The sequence below is a fragment of the Polistes canadensis genome, unplaced genomic scaffold, assembly GCF_001313835.1.
Source record: "Polistes canadensis isolate GaletaPanama2010 unplaced genomic scaffold, ASM131383v1 scaffold_79, whole genome shotgun sequence".
NCBI classification, from domain to species: Eukaryota; Metazoa; Arthropoda; class Insecta; order Hymenoptera; family Vespidae; genus Polistes; species Polistes canadensis.
In genome coordinates this window covers 600,724-620,231 of record NW_014569626.1, presented here as the reverse complement: position 1 = coordinate 620,231, position 19,508 = coordinate 600,724, and the positions used below count along the sequence as shown (strand labels likewise).

General features: G+C 41.2%; 1 protein-coding gene across 13 annotated transcripts in view; it reads left to right on the top strand.

The window, feature by feature from the left end:
- The first annotated feature begins 2,962 nt into the window (after positions 1 to 2,962).
- LOC106786646 (RNA-binding protein Musashi homolog Rbp6) overlaps positions 2,963 to 19,508 on the top strand; it is a 57,890-nt gene continuing 41,344 nt past the window's right edge. For 5 of the 13 annotated variants that reach the window (XM_014748261.1, XM_014748262.1, XM_014748263.1 and 2 more), the window contains exon 1: positions 16,076 to 16,156. Coding sequence is in view for 4 of the 13 variants with exons in the window: in XM_014748257.1 (XP_014603743.1) it covers positions 16,101 to 16,156 (56 nt within the window). In the remaining 9 variants the exon portion in view is untranslated. Of the gene's footprint in view, positions 3,051 to 4,263; positions 4,447 to 14,376; positions 14,944 to 16,034; positions 16,157 to 19,508 lie in introns of those variants that run through there. The other 8 variants (XM_014748257.1, XM_014748256.1, XM_014748259.1 and 5 more) reach the window with 5 other exon arrangements.

Below are 19,508 nucleotides of genomic sequence, written 5' to 3'. Positions count from 1 at the left end.
TCGGGTCGTTCGAGTCCTCGTCTGTGAATTTTGTGCTCTGAAAAGGGAGGGGCATCAATTTTAGGGGGTCTTTTTTCTCATTTTATCCGTGTGCTTCAACGATTAGCGACTGGAACCATCTACGAAGAGTAACAATCGATATTGGTTAGTATAGAACTCAACTATAACCATCTCTCTATCTCTGTTGCGCATGTTAGGTAGATATAGAGAGAATCCTGCAACTCCTTTTGCGGAGGGGATCGTGGTTGTTCGTATGGGCGGGAGTTTGGAATATCTGAGCTTCGGGGGCGCTAATTAATTGGCCCGTAAATTTGCGAAGCCAACAATGGGTAGCCGGGGCGAGTCACGGTATTGCCGGAACGCGTGTGAACTTAAGAATATGCGTGATCTATGCGGTATTCCGGTATCCGCGTCTCCTACACCCGGTTTGCTAAGCGAGCCTGGAAAGCGGATCTTTTCTTGTAAGTTGCAACCCCTCTTCTGCATTCTCTTCTCCGAAAGTTCTACTTTTGCTGGCTGCCTATCTGGAATCCATATTCTTTAGGCAGGTGGAAAAAGGAAGTAAATCGATCTTCGATCGATAGCGACTAAGGCCCGTAGAATTTCTTTCGAGGACTTCTTCCACGCGTTGAATGAATCCAAGGTTTCGAGGCGTGGGGGGATCATTATTCGGAATAGATAGAGGTAAAAAGTAGTCGACGGAAAGGAGCAAAAAATGATCGGGAAGCTTTCCGCCGTCGGTTGGTGAGTAAAAACGAGCCAGAAGCGACAAAAAGCACAAAAGGACGGCAGTAGTCCGCTAATGGGCAGACAACGAGCGTCGCTTAGGGACGCGAGAGCGAGTCAAGGAGTCTTCTGCGCGGAAAACTCTTTCTCTCCGTCTTTGTCAGTCGATGGCTTGATGGCATCTCTAGCAGGTGTCGCTTTGAAAATACTATTTCGCGTTTCTACTTGATTCGAAAGTAAAAAGAAAGAAGCGGCCTTTCGCGAAATCGTTTCCGTCTACTCGCGCGCTTGTTTCCGCGTGCGAATGTATCGCCTTCGAGTTTGGAACGGAAATCGATCCGCCATTCTTTTCCTCTTGCTACTCGTTCCCAGCGAAAAGCTCCTTTTTAATCCTCTTCGTAATTTTACCTACCTTTACGAAATATTTTTGACCATTCTTTTCTAGGATAATCGCGTTACCATTGTATCATCCCTGTGTCCTGCGTTTCTCTCGAGTTTCATTTGTTTTCAAACGAGAGAAAATGCATTTTGCCTAGGTCCGTCGTGGTGCAACGATGCGTCGGATAACGATGAAGTCGTCGTCAAAGCGTTATCGAGCTTCCACCCAATAACGTCGGTATACTGGATGCTGCGAGCGAGAGAGACGGAGATGCGGTTAAATGCACGCTCGCGCATGTGCACGAGCGATCAAACCTTATATGCCTTCGATGACTAGATGATGCACTTAACGGCTTCCATTCTTTCCTAAGGATAATAACAAATATGAAAATAAATAAAAACAGGTCTATTAAATTATCACCTTTTATAATTTTCCAATTTTTTCCACATGATCATAGAATTTCTTAACTTTAAGTGTGGAAGAAAGTATCATTCGTCATTTCTATTCGATTTCATACTCTATTCAACGTTTCTGCTTGCGTCACGCATGACTCTGTGACAAGTTCACATAATATATATTACGTATGCATCGTGCACCTTTGATACAAAGAGTCGAGGGGTATCGTGCGATTAGCATTAGGACGATGACGGTTCTCAGCGATGCGATGGTGGTAGTGCATCGCGTGTCTATGTAAATACACGGCCGAGACGGCGCTTGACGAGGTTTGCACCGGTGCCACCGGTTGCCACTTTGCGGTGGAGAGCGTTCTACCGTCGACGTAGATGCTACCACAGAGAGAATACGAGAGAAAAGGGACCAGAAAGAGAGAGAGAGCGAGAGAGTGTGAGCAAGAGAAAGAGAGAGGAAAGGAAAGAGAAAGAGAAAGAGTGCGCACGCGCGCATCGACGTTAACGTTATATCGTTTGTGTGCGCACATACGTATATATACCTATATAGGTATATTTACACACGGGCATGTACAGGGTGTTCGCGTTAATATTTCAAGTATTTTAGAAGCGTGACAAATTTATGCGACCGTTGCGAATTGTTTTTATTTCGCGGATACGTTAGGTTACGTCGTCAAAATGAAAAGCAAAAGCGACGGATGTTGCGAATCGTGAATTTTGGATAGACCGAAGAAAAGCTCGATCACCGTGTAGAGCGGTAGAGTCGGGATGAGGGGTTGCAACCCCTCGCAAAGCCTCTATCGGGGCGCCATGTGGCGACGAGCGTCGGCGAGCGAGGACGAGTCGAGCCGAAGCGGTGGGGGTAGAGCTCTTTTCCGCGCGGGACACCCTCGCGCTCGAGGATAATCAAAGCTCAGTCGCAAGCCGAACATCGTGCCGCGTATACGTGTGCCTTTTGCCTATATATATATATATATATACATCTATACATATATATATATATATATATACATATCTCATATATATGTATCTCCCTCTCTTTCTCTCTTTCGATCTCTCTTACTTTCTACGTATACGTACGTATGTATAGAAATATTGAAGAAAATAATAAAGGAAGGCGCAAAACTTGCAAGAAAGCCACGCCGGACGGGGAGATCTTTTCTCATTTCTTCGTTTGATTCTTTTTTACTCTCTCTCTCTCTCTTTCTCTCTCTCTAATCTTTTATTTCTTTTTGTGAACGTGCGTTCTGTGTATCCTTCTTGTGTGTTGCGCGCCCGCGCAAACTGTCTGTCCATTTCTTTTCTCTCCCTCTCTCTCTCTCTTTCTCTCTCTTTTCCCCTCTCTCTCTCTCTCTCTCTGTCTCTGTCTATCTGTCTATCTATCTCTCGGTGTGTGTCTGGAATTTCATCGGCGACGTCAGCACGCCTTCGCTCGCTTCGATACCCCGAGAGCGCTGCTCAGAGTAAACGGAGATAGAGAGTTTCGAAGAAATGTGCTTCTCCTGAATAACGCCGAGGAAGGAAAGTTTCGTCATGAGGTGATCAGACTTCCATGGATCTTCTTGTTTTTTATATGCGTCGACTAACGAAGAACAAAACGCGTCTGCCCGTCGGAACATTTTCTACTCTTATAGAAAATTATCTACGACTTTTCGAAACCTTGTCGAGCGGTCATCGTGTATAACGGAGAAGATTAATCGATTATTTATCCGTATATTGTATTTTTACGCTTTATACAAGCTCCGCCAATAGTAGGATTAATCGTTTCTTATTAACGACACCTAGTTAAAACGTGACAGTTTTGTATTAGATCGTATATAGATGTAGGATGAAAAGCAATGATACCGTTTGACACGAGACCTTCCGTTTGTTCGGCGCGTGTACGCACGCACACAGAGAAGAAGAAGAAACAGAAGCAGCAGCGTTAGAGTCGCAATCGAATTGATCAATTCGGTTCGATCTTAATTGGTGCGATCTCTCGATCGTGTTACTTTGTACGATTCCATTCGATCGAGAAAAAAGAAGGGGATGGAATAAGACGAACGGAATTGAAATTTTCGGCAGTTCGTTTTGTTCTTCGGTTAGTGCCGGTGGAAATTGAAGAGCATCGTCGGGGCGCATATGCCGAGATCGATAACGTCAAAGGGCAGAACGTGGGAAATAAGCTCTCCCGTATTTCGGTTCTAGATATTTACTCTCCCTCCCTCTCTCCCTCTCTCTCTCTCTACCCTATTAGTAGTTTCCTCTTGAAAAACGCGTTCTTCTTGACGTTCGTCTGGTGTTTGTGTTGACATCGCTGTGAGATAGTGTATCGACTCGTTGCATCGCTCGAAACGCAGCCGCCGCCGGCGCCGCTGATAATACGCCGTTGCTGCCTTGCGCAATTCATTGAAATTCCTTAAAGACCAAAATTAAATAAACGGTTTCGCAAAGCCCCGTCGGATTAGAGATACGCGTGCGTATATGGGTAGAAAAAAAAGGAGCTTCGCAACTTTTTATTTATATAAGAGAGGAATCGTTTAACCGTTGTTTGTTGTTTTCCCTTTTCGTTCGTTTTATCGCTTCGATGCATTTAACGTAGCAATCGTTTTAACTTATCGCGATAATATGTAGATAAACAACATTGCGATCGACTACTCGTAGACGCGTTGCTCGTTAGGTTCATAAAAAGAAACTGTTTATTACGTGAGAAGGTAAAAAGTTTGGAAGGATGAGCGCAGCGGCTAAAAAAGTATGTAATATATCTCGTAGGGTGGCAGTTAACAGCGACCTTGCCGAAGATCGAGAATGGTATGCAGCGTGTACGCGGGTGGAGTCGTAATTCTGCTGGCAGCACGATCGTCTCTCAGGCTTGCGTCCATGCTACGTACATCGTGGATTCATCGTGGAACGTCAACGACCACCTCCTAGCTGTAGTTATCGTCACACCTTCACGTATGTACAACGTACAAACAACACAACAAGTATTTCGTCTCTTGGAGAAAATAACGGAAGATTATTCATTCACATTTTCGAACGGGTAGAGAAAGATGGAACGAAATATGACGCGCGCGCGCGTGTCATTTGTTCTAGTCGGAATCGGACCTCCCTTACCACGTTTAGCGTCGTGCTTAGATTCTTTGTCATTTGGTTAGGTACCTTTCAAAGGAACAGAGTTCACAGCAAGTAGAGGCCAAAGATAGTTATTTCGAATTCAATCGGTGCTTTTCGTAGACCGAAGCTACGGAATGGACCGGACCAGATGTTGGCTAAATCCGTAACATCAAGCGAGTTCGCCTCTTGTCGTCTCGCAGACGACTCTACGTCGTCCAAAGCATCTTCTCATCTTGTATCTTTTCTCTTACTCTTTCCCTAGCTTTTTCAACTTTCTTGCACATCCCCCTGATCTTATTTTTCGATTCATCGGCAGAAGCTCTCTCTTTATCTCCTTTCATCTTTTCCCAGCTTACTGATCCTCGTGATTTTTTTTCATCTCGCGAGCATGAAATGTCAGAATCTTTAACGATCTTTTACATTTAATAAAGAATATTCCCCGATGAGTTTATTGAAATCTTAATAAAAATAATAAAAAAGAAACGCGGCTACGGGTGTAGTCGTTGAGAGACGGTTGAAAGATCGCACGCGTTGGCACTTGGGAAGAAATGCCTTCTCGGATAGCAGTATTTTGGTCTTCGAAGGATTTGCTACGTTCGCGACTCGGTTGTGTGTGCCAGAACTCGATCTTTTTATTATTTCTAGACTAAGTACGTCTACTCGACGCTGTCTACTATGTTTGCGATAGTGTTGGTGATAACGAAAATAGATCGAATTCAAAGATATACGAAGGCAAAAATGGTTTATTTCACCAATTGCTCGGGTGCATAATCATTTCGGCGAGGATGGGTTGTTAAAGAATAAAAAAGGAAAGGCGCGAAAATGTAATCGATAAACGTGAAATAATAAAAGTAGGCGTGGACGAGAAGCGCGCGTTAGGTATTTTCTTAAGAGGCTTGCAGGAGAGCCGGTTAAGAAGAAACGAAAGAAATTCTGATTCGCGGAGCGATGGCGGAACGTCCGGCCGAACGAACGAACGGCAGCCAATCGATTCCCGAGGCATGCCTCGACGAGAGCCCTGCTGGCAAAGTCCACGAGAGGGATCCCTGCAAATCGGCCTTTCGTGGAACCTATCCAAACGTTTCTGCCGGCGGCGACTGCTTTTGCTTTGTGCTGCTTCGTCAATTCGTCTCCCCGATGCTGATTTTTTATAGAGACACGTATAGCACGCGCAGCTACGCATACGAGCACAAGTACGAGCACAGATCTTCGTTAAGAATCTCTCAACGAAATCTTTTCCCGCATGGAGCCTCTCTGTGTGTGTGTGTATGTAATTTGAGCAAATAAGGCGTTAAACGATGTCTCTAACGCGCACCGCGGTGTGTGTCATCTCTTTCCTTCTCTCTCTCGCTCTCTGCTTCTCGATGCTTGACATTGCGAGAGTAAAGTCAAACTCGGAACGCGACATCGATTATTAAATTGAAGCACACGCAGAGTATTCAAGAAGACTCTTTCTCGAAACATTCGTAATAATTCTTCCACATATCTCGTATGTAGATATTTTCTAACCAATTGATTAATTTATTATCTGACACTCGTGTTGTTCGTCTCTAGGAACCCGATCGCGATAATAAATAAAGAATAACAAGTATAAGGGCTCGATTTTCCCTTATGTAATACCGACGTAACAGCGATAGGAATAGATGCGAGTTGTACGATACGATGTTACACAGTAATATTGGCATCAAGTGACGTCTTTCAGTGTTGCATTTGACGTAGCTAGGAAAAGTACCTACTTGCTGTTTATGCACGCGTCTCGGAACGAGCTCGATCGATCGATATCCGTGATTGACTTATTGCCACGCTTCTGATCACCCTACCTAAATTACTTTAATTATTTCATATATACTAATTTAAGTTGGACAAAAATTGTGATCTTGATCGATGATCTTCCATGATAAGGAGAACTTTTGAAGTCTCTAGGACGGACTTTTCTTTCCTTCTTTCTTTCATCGGGGAACGTACGAGTACTCGAAAATGTCGGATCGATATAGATCCGCGAAACAATTAGTGGAAAGGTCTCGGAGGTTTCGTCGATGATCACAAAGAGGAAGAAAGAAAGAGAGATTGAAGTTGGAACCTGGGCTAGAAGAGAAAATAAGAGAAGAGAAGAGAAGAGAACAGAACAGATAGAACGAAGTAGAAAAAGAAGAGAGAAAAAAGGAACTCTTCGACTGCGTAGCTTTCTCATTATCGCGATTGTTCCGCGCTGTGTACCGGTCGACAATGGGCGACACAGTTTTTTCGTCATAGCCTGGCAAAAAGGAGGAAAAAAGAAAGGGAAAAAGGAAAAAGAGAGTGTTCCTTCTAGCTCTCGCACTCTTCTCGCGCGCCGTACTCGTTCCCTTCCCACCATCTTTTCCATCATCATCCTCCTCCATCATTTTTTTCCTTTCCTTTTTCCTCTCTAACGGCTAAAACGACTCTCCACGGAACGTCGATAGTAGGGCAACGACTTATGCGTTACTCTCTTTCTCTTTCTCTCTCTCTCTCCTTTCTAACGTGGTCCTTTGATCCACGTTGGTAAAGGGAAAAAAAGATGGACGGGGTAGAAGCAAACGATGTTTACCTCCCATGCGACGCGACAGGAGCCACCGACGAGCGCTAGGACATCAACCACCATCCCTCGATACCACCCTCTCCCACCCTTTCTTCCTTCCCCTTTCCGTCCTGACTTCTACGAGCTATTCGGATTTCGGTTCGTCGATTTTCCTTAATCCGAAAAGTTCTCTTAAGAGCTAACACGCGTTCTTCGCTTCTAACGGAAATTCGTGCTATTCTTTAGCTGGTAGCTTTATCGTGAAACTTTCAACAGACATTTTCGAGAGAGCCTAAATTCGCGCTGTCCGTTTCGACGTCATCTAACATCTCTACTTTATCTGGGCTTTTTCCGTTTGGACAAACGATTGGCAAAGAGCGACAAACAAAAGGATATTTATCAACGAACGACTGCTCTTTTATAACGACAATCCAATGAAATTTCCGAATAAACCAATCTTATCGGTTCTTTTTGGACTTGTTTTTTTTTATATTTTTTTTTTTTTTTATACAAATAGACTCGTGTTTTAGTCCCATGAAAGCATCGCAACGATTTGAAGTTTCGATAACGGCTTGAATACGTTTACGAACTTTTATTCTGTATTATCTACATATTATTTTTATTATCTCGATTTCGGTAAATCTTGTTCGTTCGATCTCTCTCTCTCTTTCTTTCTTCGTGCTCTGTGCTCAGTTCCTCACAATCAGTGCAGATTAACTTTCAGACTGGATGTAATTTTCTCAACGGGCTCGTGGATGATGTTTCACGAGACAGACAGACACACGAGTAGAAAAGAAAGATAATTTGCTCTCGGGGCATAGGAGTTTCCGTCGTGTTGCGGTGGCACACACGCGAACCCACACACGTACTCGTCTCGAGACGATAGGGGACGGTATCACGAAGCACGCTTTTATTCTACTTTTCCGTGCTTAAACACGAAGAACGGGGCTTAGAGAAAATCCTAACAGTCCACCGGGCCAAAGGAAATCCGTAAAGCGGGAACGCGAATGAAACGGAGTAACCGTGAAAAGGAAATGTTCGCGTTTAAATGGAAAAGTGAATTTCCTCGGGCGCAACCTCGGGTGACAATAAAAAATGAATAAGTGAATTTTGCAGGGTAGGGCAAGGGGGAAAAAAGAAAAAGATATAATTGGGGTGTGGCTAAAATCACGCAAGTACGCCCGATGAAACGAATCGCGCGGTGTAGTCGTAGGAAGATTATCGTCCTGCGATTACCACTTCCGACAGGATAGAACAAAAACGTAATTTCGTAATTGCGAAGTAATTACCCGCGCTCTAATTGCAAGTTCCTTGCCTCCTCCTACACACGTGCATATCTACCTTATTCTACCGTATACCGTCCTAGCATTCTCACGGAATAATTTTCGTAGAATTTCTTTGGAAGAAAACAAAGAGCCCTACGTACGGCTCCGTTTTTCTTTTTTTTTTTTTTTTTTTTTTTTTTTCAAGAAGGTAATGAGAAAAGAAAATGTCAGGCGAAATATCAAATTGCCGCATCGTTATCGATTCCCTACCGTAAGGGTTTGGCCGGCCATTCTTCGCGAGAAAAAAATAACACCGAGCGTGCACCTGGTGCTTTTAAATACCGTCATTAAGAGTAAGAAGCGTTCGCGACGTTTCCAGTTAGAGACCTGCCGCTGGTATTCATGGGATTAGTCGTTTGGCCCTGATTCAAACTACCCGACGAGGACGAATTTGGCATGGTCCGAGCACGTTTGCGACCTTGCCTACACCAGAGATACTCTCTTTCTCTTTCTTTTACATAGTTTCTTCCGTTTGCATAGAAACTTCTCTAATGATTCGTTGCGGTATGTTTGCGGTAAAATGTTCGATCCGATATCAAGCATATGTATAACATCCAACTAAAAACACACATATACGTAACATAGACAAATCTATAATATGCATATAGATATATTTCGTGCTTCGACGATTCGTAGAGAATTCAATGCCTCGAATAGAGAGCCTCGCTTCGCGAAATGAAACGTTTGAACGGCGTGTGCGCCTATCGCGTTTCATCGATCGAATTAGAAATAGAGAAATACGCGGATATTTGAAATGACGTCGGGGAGGAAAGGAAGCTCGGATAGTTTAGAATAGGTAGAAACCATTAGAATAATATCGACCGTTTTGATCCTCGTAAAGTTCACGGAGGTGGAAGTCGCGAAGGATGCAGGAGGAGGAAGGAGGAGGAGGAGGAGGAGGAGGAGCATGCTCGTATAGTCTAAGCTGGATAATGCAAGCACTCGCTCGATAACTTTGACTCTGGGAGAAGCTCGTTGCAGGCAGTTTAAGTGAAAAGTTTGAAAAATATCGGCTACCGAGTCGAGTTTGGTCTACTTTGTCGAAGAGACAACGATAAGTCGAGATGGGTGCTCCCGGCATCCACGAGACACCTCTCTCTTACCTTAGATATTTTAATTAAAGGAAGGAAATTTATCATGGAAAAATATTCCGATCTAATCATTTTTCAAAAAATATAAGAGAAAAGGATACTCTTACGCGAGAAACCGTTCCGATCATTAATCAGTTTGTTACGTCGCGTAAATTACGACCACATCTCGACATTACGTTCTCTCTGTTACCTAGTTTACGCCGATATCACCCCCTACGAGCTATGTCTTCTCCTAGACTCTTTCCTAGCCTACGAGCTACGATGTGGAGCCGAGTAAATATTACTGAGCCCTAAAAGGCAAGCTTCCTATTTACGAGATACCTTCTTCGATACCTGCGCGCTGCTCTTCTAAAAGGCTTCCCCGTTATTAGAACAAGACCAACGCTAACAATTTCTTAGATTATTTATTTATTTACGAGCCTAGTCGATAAAGATATTTTAATCGATCTCAACTTCTTTTTCCTTAATTAACGTTCACTTTTTGCTAATTCGATACTTTTTTACTCTACCTTGCGAGCGAACGATAGACGGTACGTCATCGTCGTCGTCTATATTTGCTTCTTAATTAGCTACCGTCATTGTCACAATTTCAAAGCAAAAAAAAAGAACAGACGGAAGAATGTTTCTCGAAGCTCGTAAATCTTAATGTCTTATTTCAAGAAAGATTAATGTTCACATTGAAAAACAAAGAGACGGACAAACTTGCAGATATAAAAGCAGAGAAAATAGAATACCTGAAATGACAATATGTTCATTCTATTATATAAATATATAATAAATACTTATAGGTAGCCAATTGGAAGCACCACAATTATATTTACGAAGCGAAAAATTATCGATGATGAATTTATTTGTCTCGAGTAGATCTACGAGGTATGATGTATATTCAGGAAAATGTCAGACACCGTTGACTCTAAGAATGGGAGAGGAGGCGGGGATGAGAACAAAAGAAGGAAGTGGAGGAAGTGTCGGTAGTCGTCGAAGAAAGGCGCTAATCGACATCTGATTTCCTATCTCGTTTCCTTCTTACTCTGCTTTATCCCGTCTCACCCTTTCTCTCTATCACTCTCTCTCTCTCTTTTCTTCTTCAAAGCTCTCTACTGCCGAGCCCTTTAAATCTCCCGTGGCGAGAGATCCGCCAACGATGATTCAATTCTCTTCACCACGGTCGTCTTGCGTAAAATCGATCGATTTTTAATTATGCTAACCACTGCTACACCGATTATTTCACAATGTAAGTCATAAATATTATCGCGCTTATTTACATACGGATTAAACAGGTTTAACATAAAAGGAAAATATTTCTCATTTAGTTTTCCTTTTTGGTAAATTCTCATCCACTTGATTAAATCAGTAAATTCGATGATCCGGGTGGGAGGGAGGAAGGAAGGGTCAGAAAAAAAGGCTAATACAAATTGAGGAGACAAAAGTAGAAGCGAAGGGACAAGCCTGGGAAATCCATTAAGCTTTCTGACTCGATCGTTCTTCCTGCAACAAGAACACGAGATGCAGGAGAGAGAGCAGAGACAGGAACGAGGTGGTGCTTGCGGTACATGGACCATGACCAACGAACTTTCCGATCCACCCACGTGTTTCTTTCGTAATCTTCATTGTCGTTCATCGACATTTAGTAAAAAACACTTTCAATTATTTATAACGATTTATTTTCTTTCGTTCCATTTAATCGCGTTCGTGTTACCGTTTCTTATTTGCATCTATCGGAACTCGTTGAGAAATGGCCGATACCGGATTTACAAACAACTTCCCACTTACAATCAGTCTAGATAAAGAGAAAGCGAAACTGGTATTGGAATAATCAAAGATTAGACACTTTGGATAACCCGATTAAAGTATTTCCTCTGAGGAAATTTCATTCCGAGTCTGTGTGTGACACTCTTTTTTTTTTCTTTCCTTTCACATTTGATTTCGCGAAAAACGAGTTTAAGTAAATCTTCTTACGAGATAACAGATTTAATCCAACGAAGATAAATGAGCCCAACTTTCTAAGATCACCTATCTTAGAAAAAAAAAAAAACAATCTAGGAATCTAGGAGTAATATAAATAAGAACACGACAAAAGTATATCGAACGGGTTCGATGTGAAAAGTTCAAGGGTTAAGTAATTAAAAAAAAAAAAAAAAGAAAAAGAGAGAGAGAAAAGAAAAGTAGAGGAAAGAAAGCGTAAGTTAAGGACGCGAATCCCTTCGAATGGAAGGAGGAAAAAAAGGAAGAGAACAAAAATGGAGAACTAACGTGGACCACTCGAGGACGTGCAACCTAGATTCGAAGTGGCGTTGCACGCGAACCGTAAAGCGAGTACCGCGAAGCAAAAGTGTTCCAACATCCTTCTTCTACTTTCCGCCATTGATTTCCTTACACTCCCTGCCATTTTATATATATTTATTTTTATTTCTTTTAAAAAGAACGATTTTAAAGAGTCGCCAAACGACTGGACTCATCAAATCGAATTATTGTTAGCGTACCTTTTATCGGGAATGTTCCACCATTTTCCCTATCGCATCGTCATCGAGAACTTCATTCAAAAGAATAAACGGTGATGGATTAGATGGTTATCCCATCGAGATTCCAGTATCATCGTTCATATCTCTTTCTTTTTCATCAAATTCAAAACGACCAATGGCCGTAGGAGAACGATCGACTGATAATAACCGGACGTTGAAGTCGTTCATATTTTTCTTCTGCTCGTTATCGATCATTTAATACTTTTTGCCTTTTTTTTTTTTTTTTTGATTAGAGTTTTTGTTCTTACAGTATAATGAATTTTTTTGCAACGTCAATAATTGAAGCTTCATATTTTTATAGTTTTCGAGTCGTTAGATATTTTCTTTGCTGATCGATAGAAGAGGAGGGAGGCGTAATGAAAATAATAAAAAAAATAAAAAAAAACAGGGTAAAAAGCTTGGCCTCTGCCTTATCTCGTTACGTAACGATTATGCAGGTATCCCCCTCCCCCCGTCGGTCGTATTAGTTTCGCGCGTTAGTTTTTCCTCCATCTTTTTCTAATACGGATGCTCAAGTCCGAACGTTCAATTTTCGACGTGGACGTAGTTTAACGCGTTGAATCTCGGCCAACCGGCCGGAAGTCGGCTTGGAAGGTTACCAAAAGAAACCTCTGGTGGGGAGGAATGGGGGATTAAACAGTAAACCTGGCGCCTGCGCAACCCCATTTAATATGACGACGAAGAAATAAAAATCATAAGGAAAAATTTCCGTCGGGTAGTAGCGCACCACCTATTCCGTTGACGCAAATTTACATGCCAACTTGTACATTATAACATATTTTATTTATTTCTATCTATATTTCCGCGTTTGTATCTTTGTGTAAAGATTCAAACGATTCGCGGCGTATCTACGAACACAGATTCGGAATCAATGATATTTTCTATTCATTCATACGCGTAACAAGATCTAAGAGTATGTGGCTGCGGATACAAATATACTTACTTGGCTCTCTTCTATCAATTACAATGCTTTAACGAAAGATATGTATGAACACACAGGTAGAGACACATTATTCGAATACGTTCCTACTATTATATTATTATCTAGACTTGCCGGTACTCGAGGACGGTGCTACACAACGGGGCCTGGTATCTCTGTTCGTGGCCAGAAATGATACGGAACGGGAGAACTGCAAATGGCATTACCGTGCATCTTCTCTCTCTCTCTCTCTCTTTCCCTCAACAGTTAGAAACTTGGAAACTCTCACACAATTCCATGTATAGTTTTGGAGAGAGAGAGAGAGAGAGAGAGCAAGAAAGGCAGAAAGATAAAAGATAAAAATATAGAATTTCTTGAAACGAACGAGGTCTTTGCGTAACGAAATTAGGTTGAACGGGGGTATCGTGTGCCTTTTTTACCTCTCCCTTTTTTGTCATAGAAAATGATTCAAAGTAGAAGACGGACAGAGGGAGAGAGAGGTATTGTGCACGTGAAAATAACGTCGGTTTATGAAGAGCCCGGTAAATGGATAGTCTTGGAAAAGATGGATTATCCTCAATTAACCCAAATATGCGGGCTTCGAGTCCTCGATTTTTTTTAACGACGTGCATGCGCTCGTGCGACAACGATTCGTTGCCCGAGCTGGTGCGGGACTATCGATTTCTCTCTTTCTCTCTCTCTCTCTCACCCTGCCGATGTTAATTAGCCAGGTTCGAGTGTATTCGTCGTCCTCCTTCATCTCCTCGCGAATACATCTCATTCGGGTTCTCGCGTCAGTTAGTTAGGAAAGTTCGGGCCCAAACTCTGCCAAAGAGGACCTAACTAGTTTCCTCTCCTACCTCTTATTCTCTCTTGTACGTAATACATACATAAATAACTACGCGAATCTCCGAACGGACTTGGATTATCACGTACGATCGTCGATCAAATATTTATACAACCGACCGATGAGACAAAAGTCTCTAAGATTAAACGAAATCGACAAAAAAAAAGAACGGGAATATGAAAAATGATTAATCATGCGGGAATAGGGGGACGATTAAACGGTGTTGCCGATCGAATACTTTTGTTCCTTTATTTTTTTTCAAGAACAAATCATGACTGAAAATCCAGGATAGGCCACGGGTTGATAGCGTACAACGATGAACAGCCTTCTCGTATTTTCTCATTATCCTGTCCGATGGTCTAAATCGCGATAGGAAAAAAGAAATAGGAAAAATAACCCCCCTCCCAGAAAAAACAAGTAATCTGGCAATTTTCAACGTCACGTTTAAGCGTCCTAATGAAAACGATCCTAGCTAACGTTGCTATTAGAACCCGCTATATATATATATATATATATATATATTTGTCTAGGCTGTATTGCACTAGGCTTGAACCATTACTTCGTCTCTCTTTTTATCTACATAGCCGGTAAAAAGACGCGCTGGGGCACGATAATGATGCACAACGGCACGATATGTACCGAGACGAGCTTACACGTGTAACAAATCCACCACCTCTCTTTCTCTCGTTCTCTGTACGCTTGGGGCTTGTTAAAAGCTACCTCGAAAGAAGTGGGAGTTACAGAGAAAGAGTATGAGAGAGAGAGAGAGAGAGAGAGTGAGTGGGAGGACGAAGAGGGTAAAAGTGTCTGGTGGGAGTCCATTAACGAGTACCGTTTTCATACCTCTTCTATACTCTTTTCGTAGCCCTTCGCGACCATCTCGCTCGTTCAGCACCCATCTCTCTTATTTTCCGTTTCTCCTTTCCGTCGTCTCCTCCTCCTCCGCCTCCTCCTTCTCTCTCTCCTCTCCTCTCCTTCTCACTCTCCTCTTCAAAGAGCATCCAACGGCACAATAGATCGTTCATTACCGATACCGACTGCCTGCGGGACGAAGTGCTTGCTACCTGAAAGCAGAAAGATAATAATGCGAGAAAGGTATACCAAAGAGATAGATACGGGATAGATATACCGAAGTTTAGATGTGTTGGTGTCTATAATATTCACGGTGTTGAGCCACGCGCGCACCTTTTGAATATAACTTTGAAATTACGTTTCGCAGAAAAAAAATTGTCGCATAGAAAACTTCCACGAAGATATTGTTGCGTAAGAGAGGAGAGTTTTTTTTTTTTTTTCTTTTTTTTTTTCTTTTTCTCAGACGCTGATCTATATTTCAAAGATCAACTCTATCTATTTTTACTTTACCTAGAAGAATTCTTTAGGATTAGATTTTTTCCTTAGTCTTTTTTTCTTTATCGCGTTGGAATTATTTATTAATTATAAGATATAATCATTGAGACTTTTTTTTCTCTCTCTCTCTCTTTCTCAGTATATTCTTTTTCATGATCTTTCTCACGTTCTTTCGTTATCGACACTGACGATTCGAATAACCGACACTGCAAACGTTCTTCAAACGCGAAGACTTCAGAGAGTGTAGTAGAGTCTTTGAGAATTAAAAGGCAAAAGTCGGTGTTGTCTACGTGTGCGGTTAATTTCAAGTTTCTAACCTTTTGTTTCTTTCCGATATAATAGAAATTTCTCGAGAACAAGAAATTCAGTTCAGTTTCCTTTATAACAGTGGTATGTCTTACTTTAAACTATTTGCCCAGACTTTCTTAAAATTGATCGTCTTGTTTGCTCGGTGATAGAACTTTGTAACTTTAGGAAACGAATTTAAATACAATAGGGATGAATTCAACTTTGAAAACTTGTATAATTAGATATAGTTGGTAAATATAGTATGGTTTTATTTACAATTAAAATTATGCATCTTATATTGTTATAAACGTAGTATTTTCTCGGCTAATCTTCTATAAGATCGAACAATATAGAGTGTCTTTTGACACGTTACGGGGTTAGAACCTGTTGAAAATTTATACGATAAAGATATGCGGTTGTGTAATAAAAAAAACCATAAGGAAGCAATGTCAAATATTGATAATGAAAGTTTGACCCTTAATAGTATAGTTTGATCGAACAATCGGGGGTGCATTGAAGTGTTTTCATCTATGATCTTGTTTTATTCTTAGAGAACGTCGGTGTCCTCGAGAAGAAAGGGAAGTGACGGAGACTCGAGTAATCGGTCGCGACCACCTATGGCGGCCGCGAGTTTTCCACCAAATTTCACGAACGTCGGCGTCATAGAGAACTGGTGAGTGACGTCTCTTAAATGCCTTGTCGTTTCCTTAATATTTCCACCAAGCCTCTTATAAAAGCTCTCGGAGAAAGCCTCGGCTTTCGTACAGATCGGAAACTCTAACGTAAAACGTGAAGGCACTTTGGCACTTTATCAGTGTCGTCTTATTAGCGTTGATTATCATTTTGTTCCTTTTTTTCTTTTTTTTCTTCATTTTCTTCAAAATACACGTTCCATGCAATCGTAGGCGTATACGTTTGCATAACATTCGAATAATATTTTTTCCAATCAATGAAAGATTCGTTTCAATTTCGATTCGGAAAAGAACGGGATACAGCAGCGTACGTTTTTCGAGTAAAGAAAAAGAAAAATGGCTCGCAAGATAGATTTTCCCTCTCTCTTTCTCTCTCTCTCTCTCTCTCTCTCTATTTCTTTTCTTTTTTCTTGGAATACTTTCTTTCTTTTATTCGCGAACGTACAAGTTTCCGAGGTGCTTTCACGCTTGTAGTGCGTAAAATAAAGCGGTAGAGAGCTGTTATCGAAAGCTTCACTTGACATAGATACGTAGGTAAAGCGTGTGTAGAAGTCCGTGTAGTGCATGCATGTCTATAGAAGTAGTATATAAGAGTATGCAGAATATCTGAAATATATCTTAACGACGAATGCCCGAGTACCTACCCGAGACGACGACGAGGAGAGAGAGAAACTTGTAAGAACTTTGTTCGCGTACCTCGCGAAAATTTAACCTCGAGAATATCTGGAATACCGTAGACTTTTTATTAAACAATGCTTGGCAAAGAATAAACCTGGATAAAAGGGATCCATCCGTCCGATATGCACATAGTATTATATTTCTACTTTCAAACTTATCCATATACAAAATATCACTATAATATTATTATCCTGGAGATAAATTTCACAAGCACGGTATATTATCGACATTATATATGAATACAATGAACAATTTTCTATTAGGATTTCATTATTTAAGAATGAAAAAAAAAAAAATATAGATCCCTTCTTCTAAGCAAACGATCATACCTCCGATTCCATCTGCTTAAAACAATAAGATTTCTTCTCAACTCTCTTTTTTCTTCTCTCCTTTAATTCGCTTTCGAGGTTTGTCACAGGTTGAACAACGAAACAACGTGGTGTGCTCACTTTGCGCAACTATCGATTTTGCGAGAAATATAATTGGTAACTCCTATGATGCTTCTGTTTAAAAAGCTCGTTGCGAGAATGACGATTTTTAATTAGACACACTAGGTACTTAGAATCAACGTCCTAGAGTTAAGTGGATGGACAGGGGGTTGTTCGGTATCGAAGATACTCGTGACAGAATGACGCGTTAAAGTATTCATTAAAACTCGGATATTCCTGATTGCGAGGGTAATTAATAGAATGGAAGAACGAGAAATGTGCATCGTAGTCTCGATCGAATCCTACTCGAAAGGAAAAAAGAAATAAAACGGTGCTCTCTCTCTCTCTCTCTTATCCCGATCGAAACATCCTCCCCCAGTTTACGTTATATTAGATGGACCATTCGGAATAACGCAAATTATTTAGCCTCCACCATGAGTATTCTCTTCTTGGAATCGAACGATCGAATTCCTAACGAGCCGACAATATTCCGTCCATTTCTAAGCGATTCTAGTCTAGCACTTGGCTATCAATCCAGTTTCACCAAATGCCGTAGGAATCATACAACCAACAGATTGCAACGTTTTGTTGGAGATCATGCAATTGTTATATGGTAATAGATTCCAAGTTTAACTTCTAAAATTATCAAATAAACGAATTATTATTTATTATTAACTTTACCCCGAAGAGGGAATGCATAAATATAATCGATAATGCAAGAAGAAGGGTCCATTTTTTTTTTTCGTAGAATTTCGCGAGAGGGTAGTGGAAGTCGACGACGGACGGGGTCCCGCGTTCTTTAAATCAAACTCTGAAAAAGACTACGACGACGACGATGATAACAATAACGAAGAGAAGGAGGACTGGGATGGTCTTCTAACGGTCGCGACAATAAAGTGGCATAGACAATGTAGCATCGTTGCCAGGCACGAGCCAACCATTCTGCCTAGATTCTTCTCCGACTACGTGCAGTAGCAACCTAAAGAGAAAGAGAGAGAGAGAGAGAGGAGATATAACTCCGAAGCGAGGATGAACCAGTGAGAAAGTAGGTCTCCTCTCTTTCCCTCTTTCTCTCTCTTTCTCTTGTAGTTTTGATTAAAGTTCTTTCAGGGGCAGAACGCCGTGATTTTACACACAGACACGTATATAAACGTGTAAGTAAACGCACGAGTTACGCACACGCGCGTACCCTTTTTTCAGCCTTTTCCGTTGTTCTTCCCTAACTCTCTCTCTCTCTCTCTCTCTCTCTCTCTCTTTTTACGTTACAGGTAGAAGGGGGGGAAAGAAAAAAAAAAAGAATCTAAAGAACGGCGTCTGCAATTAACTTCTTCTTTCTAGCGTAGCCGCTCTTTGTTCTCGCGAATCTTTGCCTTGCGAAGATTTCTCGAAGATCAATAAGAGAAAGAGAGAGAGAGAGAGAGGGGCGGGGCGGGGGGTAATAATCCAAAAGCTTTGTTAAGGAATGTGCGAGAGGTTAAGACGTTGAATAGAGTTGCAACACGAGTGTAAGAATAATTTTCTTTTCATTTAGAATCTTCTCGTATTCCATCGAAATTATTTTCTCATTCTTATTACTATTATTATTATTATTATTACTATTATTATTTTTGCTTGTATCGATCAAACGATTATCTACGTATTTACACTTACAAGACCACGAAATTATCGCGTCGAGTAAAGCAAACGTTATTCCTATCTCCGATATATTCTCACGCTTTGCCTTGATACGAGAGATCCAATATAACCGGAATATCAAATGATTCACATTTAGATACTATTATGGTGGAGGATTACGCGTACGTTTATACCCAGTCAAGCTAGTCAATTTGTTTAATTATTATTATTACAATTTCATATGTAATCGTAAGAAAAAAAACAGTTAGATTTTCTTACATTTTATTGGATTTAAACTGGGGATTTGAGTACGGACGCGGTGCATATGAATAGGAAAAATATAGTTTGAAGAAATAGGGGTCGATCTGTCGTTGCTTTGGAAAATTCATCGAAATTGGATCGAACGGCATTGCGGTTTGAAATTGGCATTAAACGGATACCGTAATGGAGCAATTAGGTGTAACGCTTTAATGTCATTGACATATGTATGCGAGTTCGTATGCTTTGGCCATGGCTCTGGATCGTTCCATTCATTTATCTCACTCTCTGGTGGTCTTCGACGCTGACAATGAGATTCCAAAGTTTCATTAAAGAGGTGGGTATTAACGTGCCG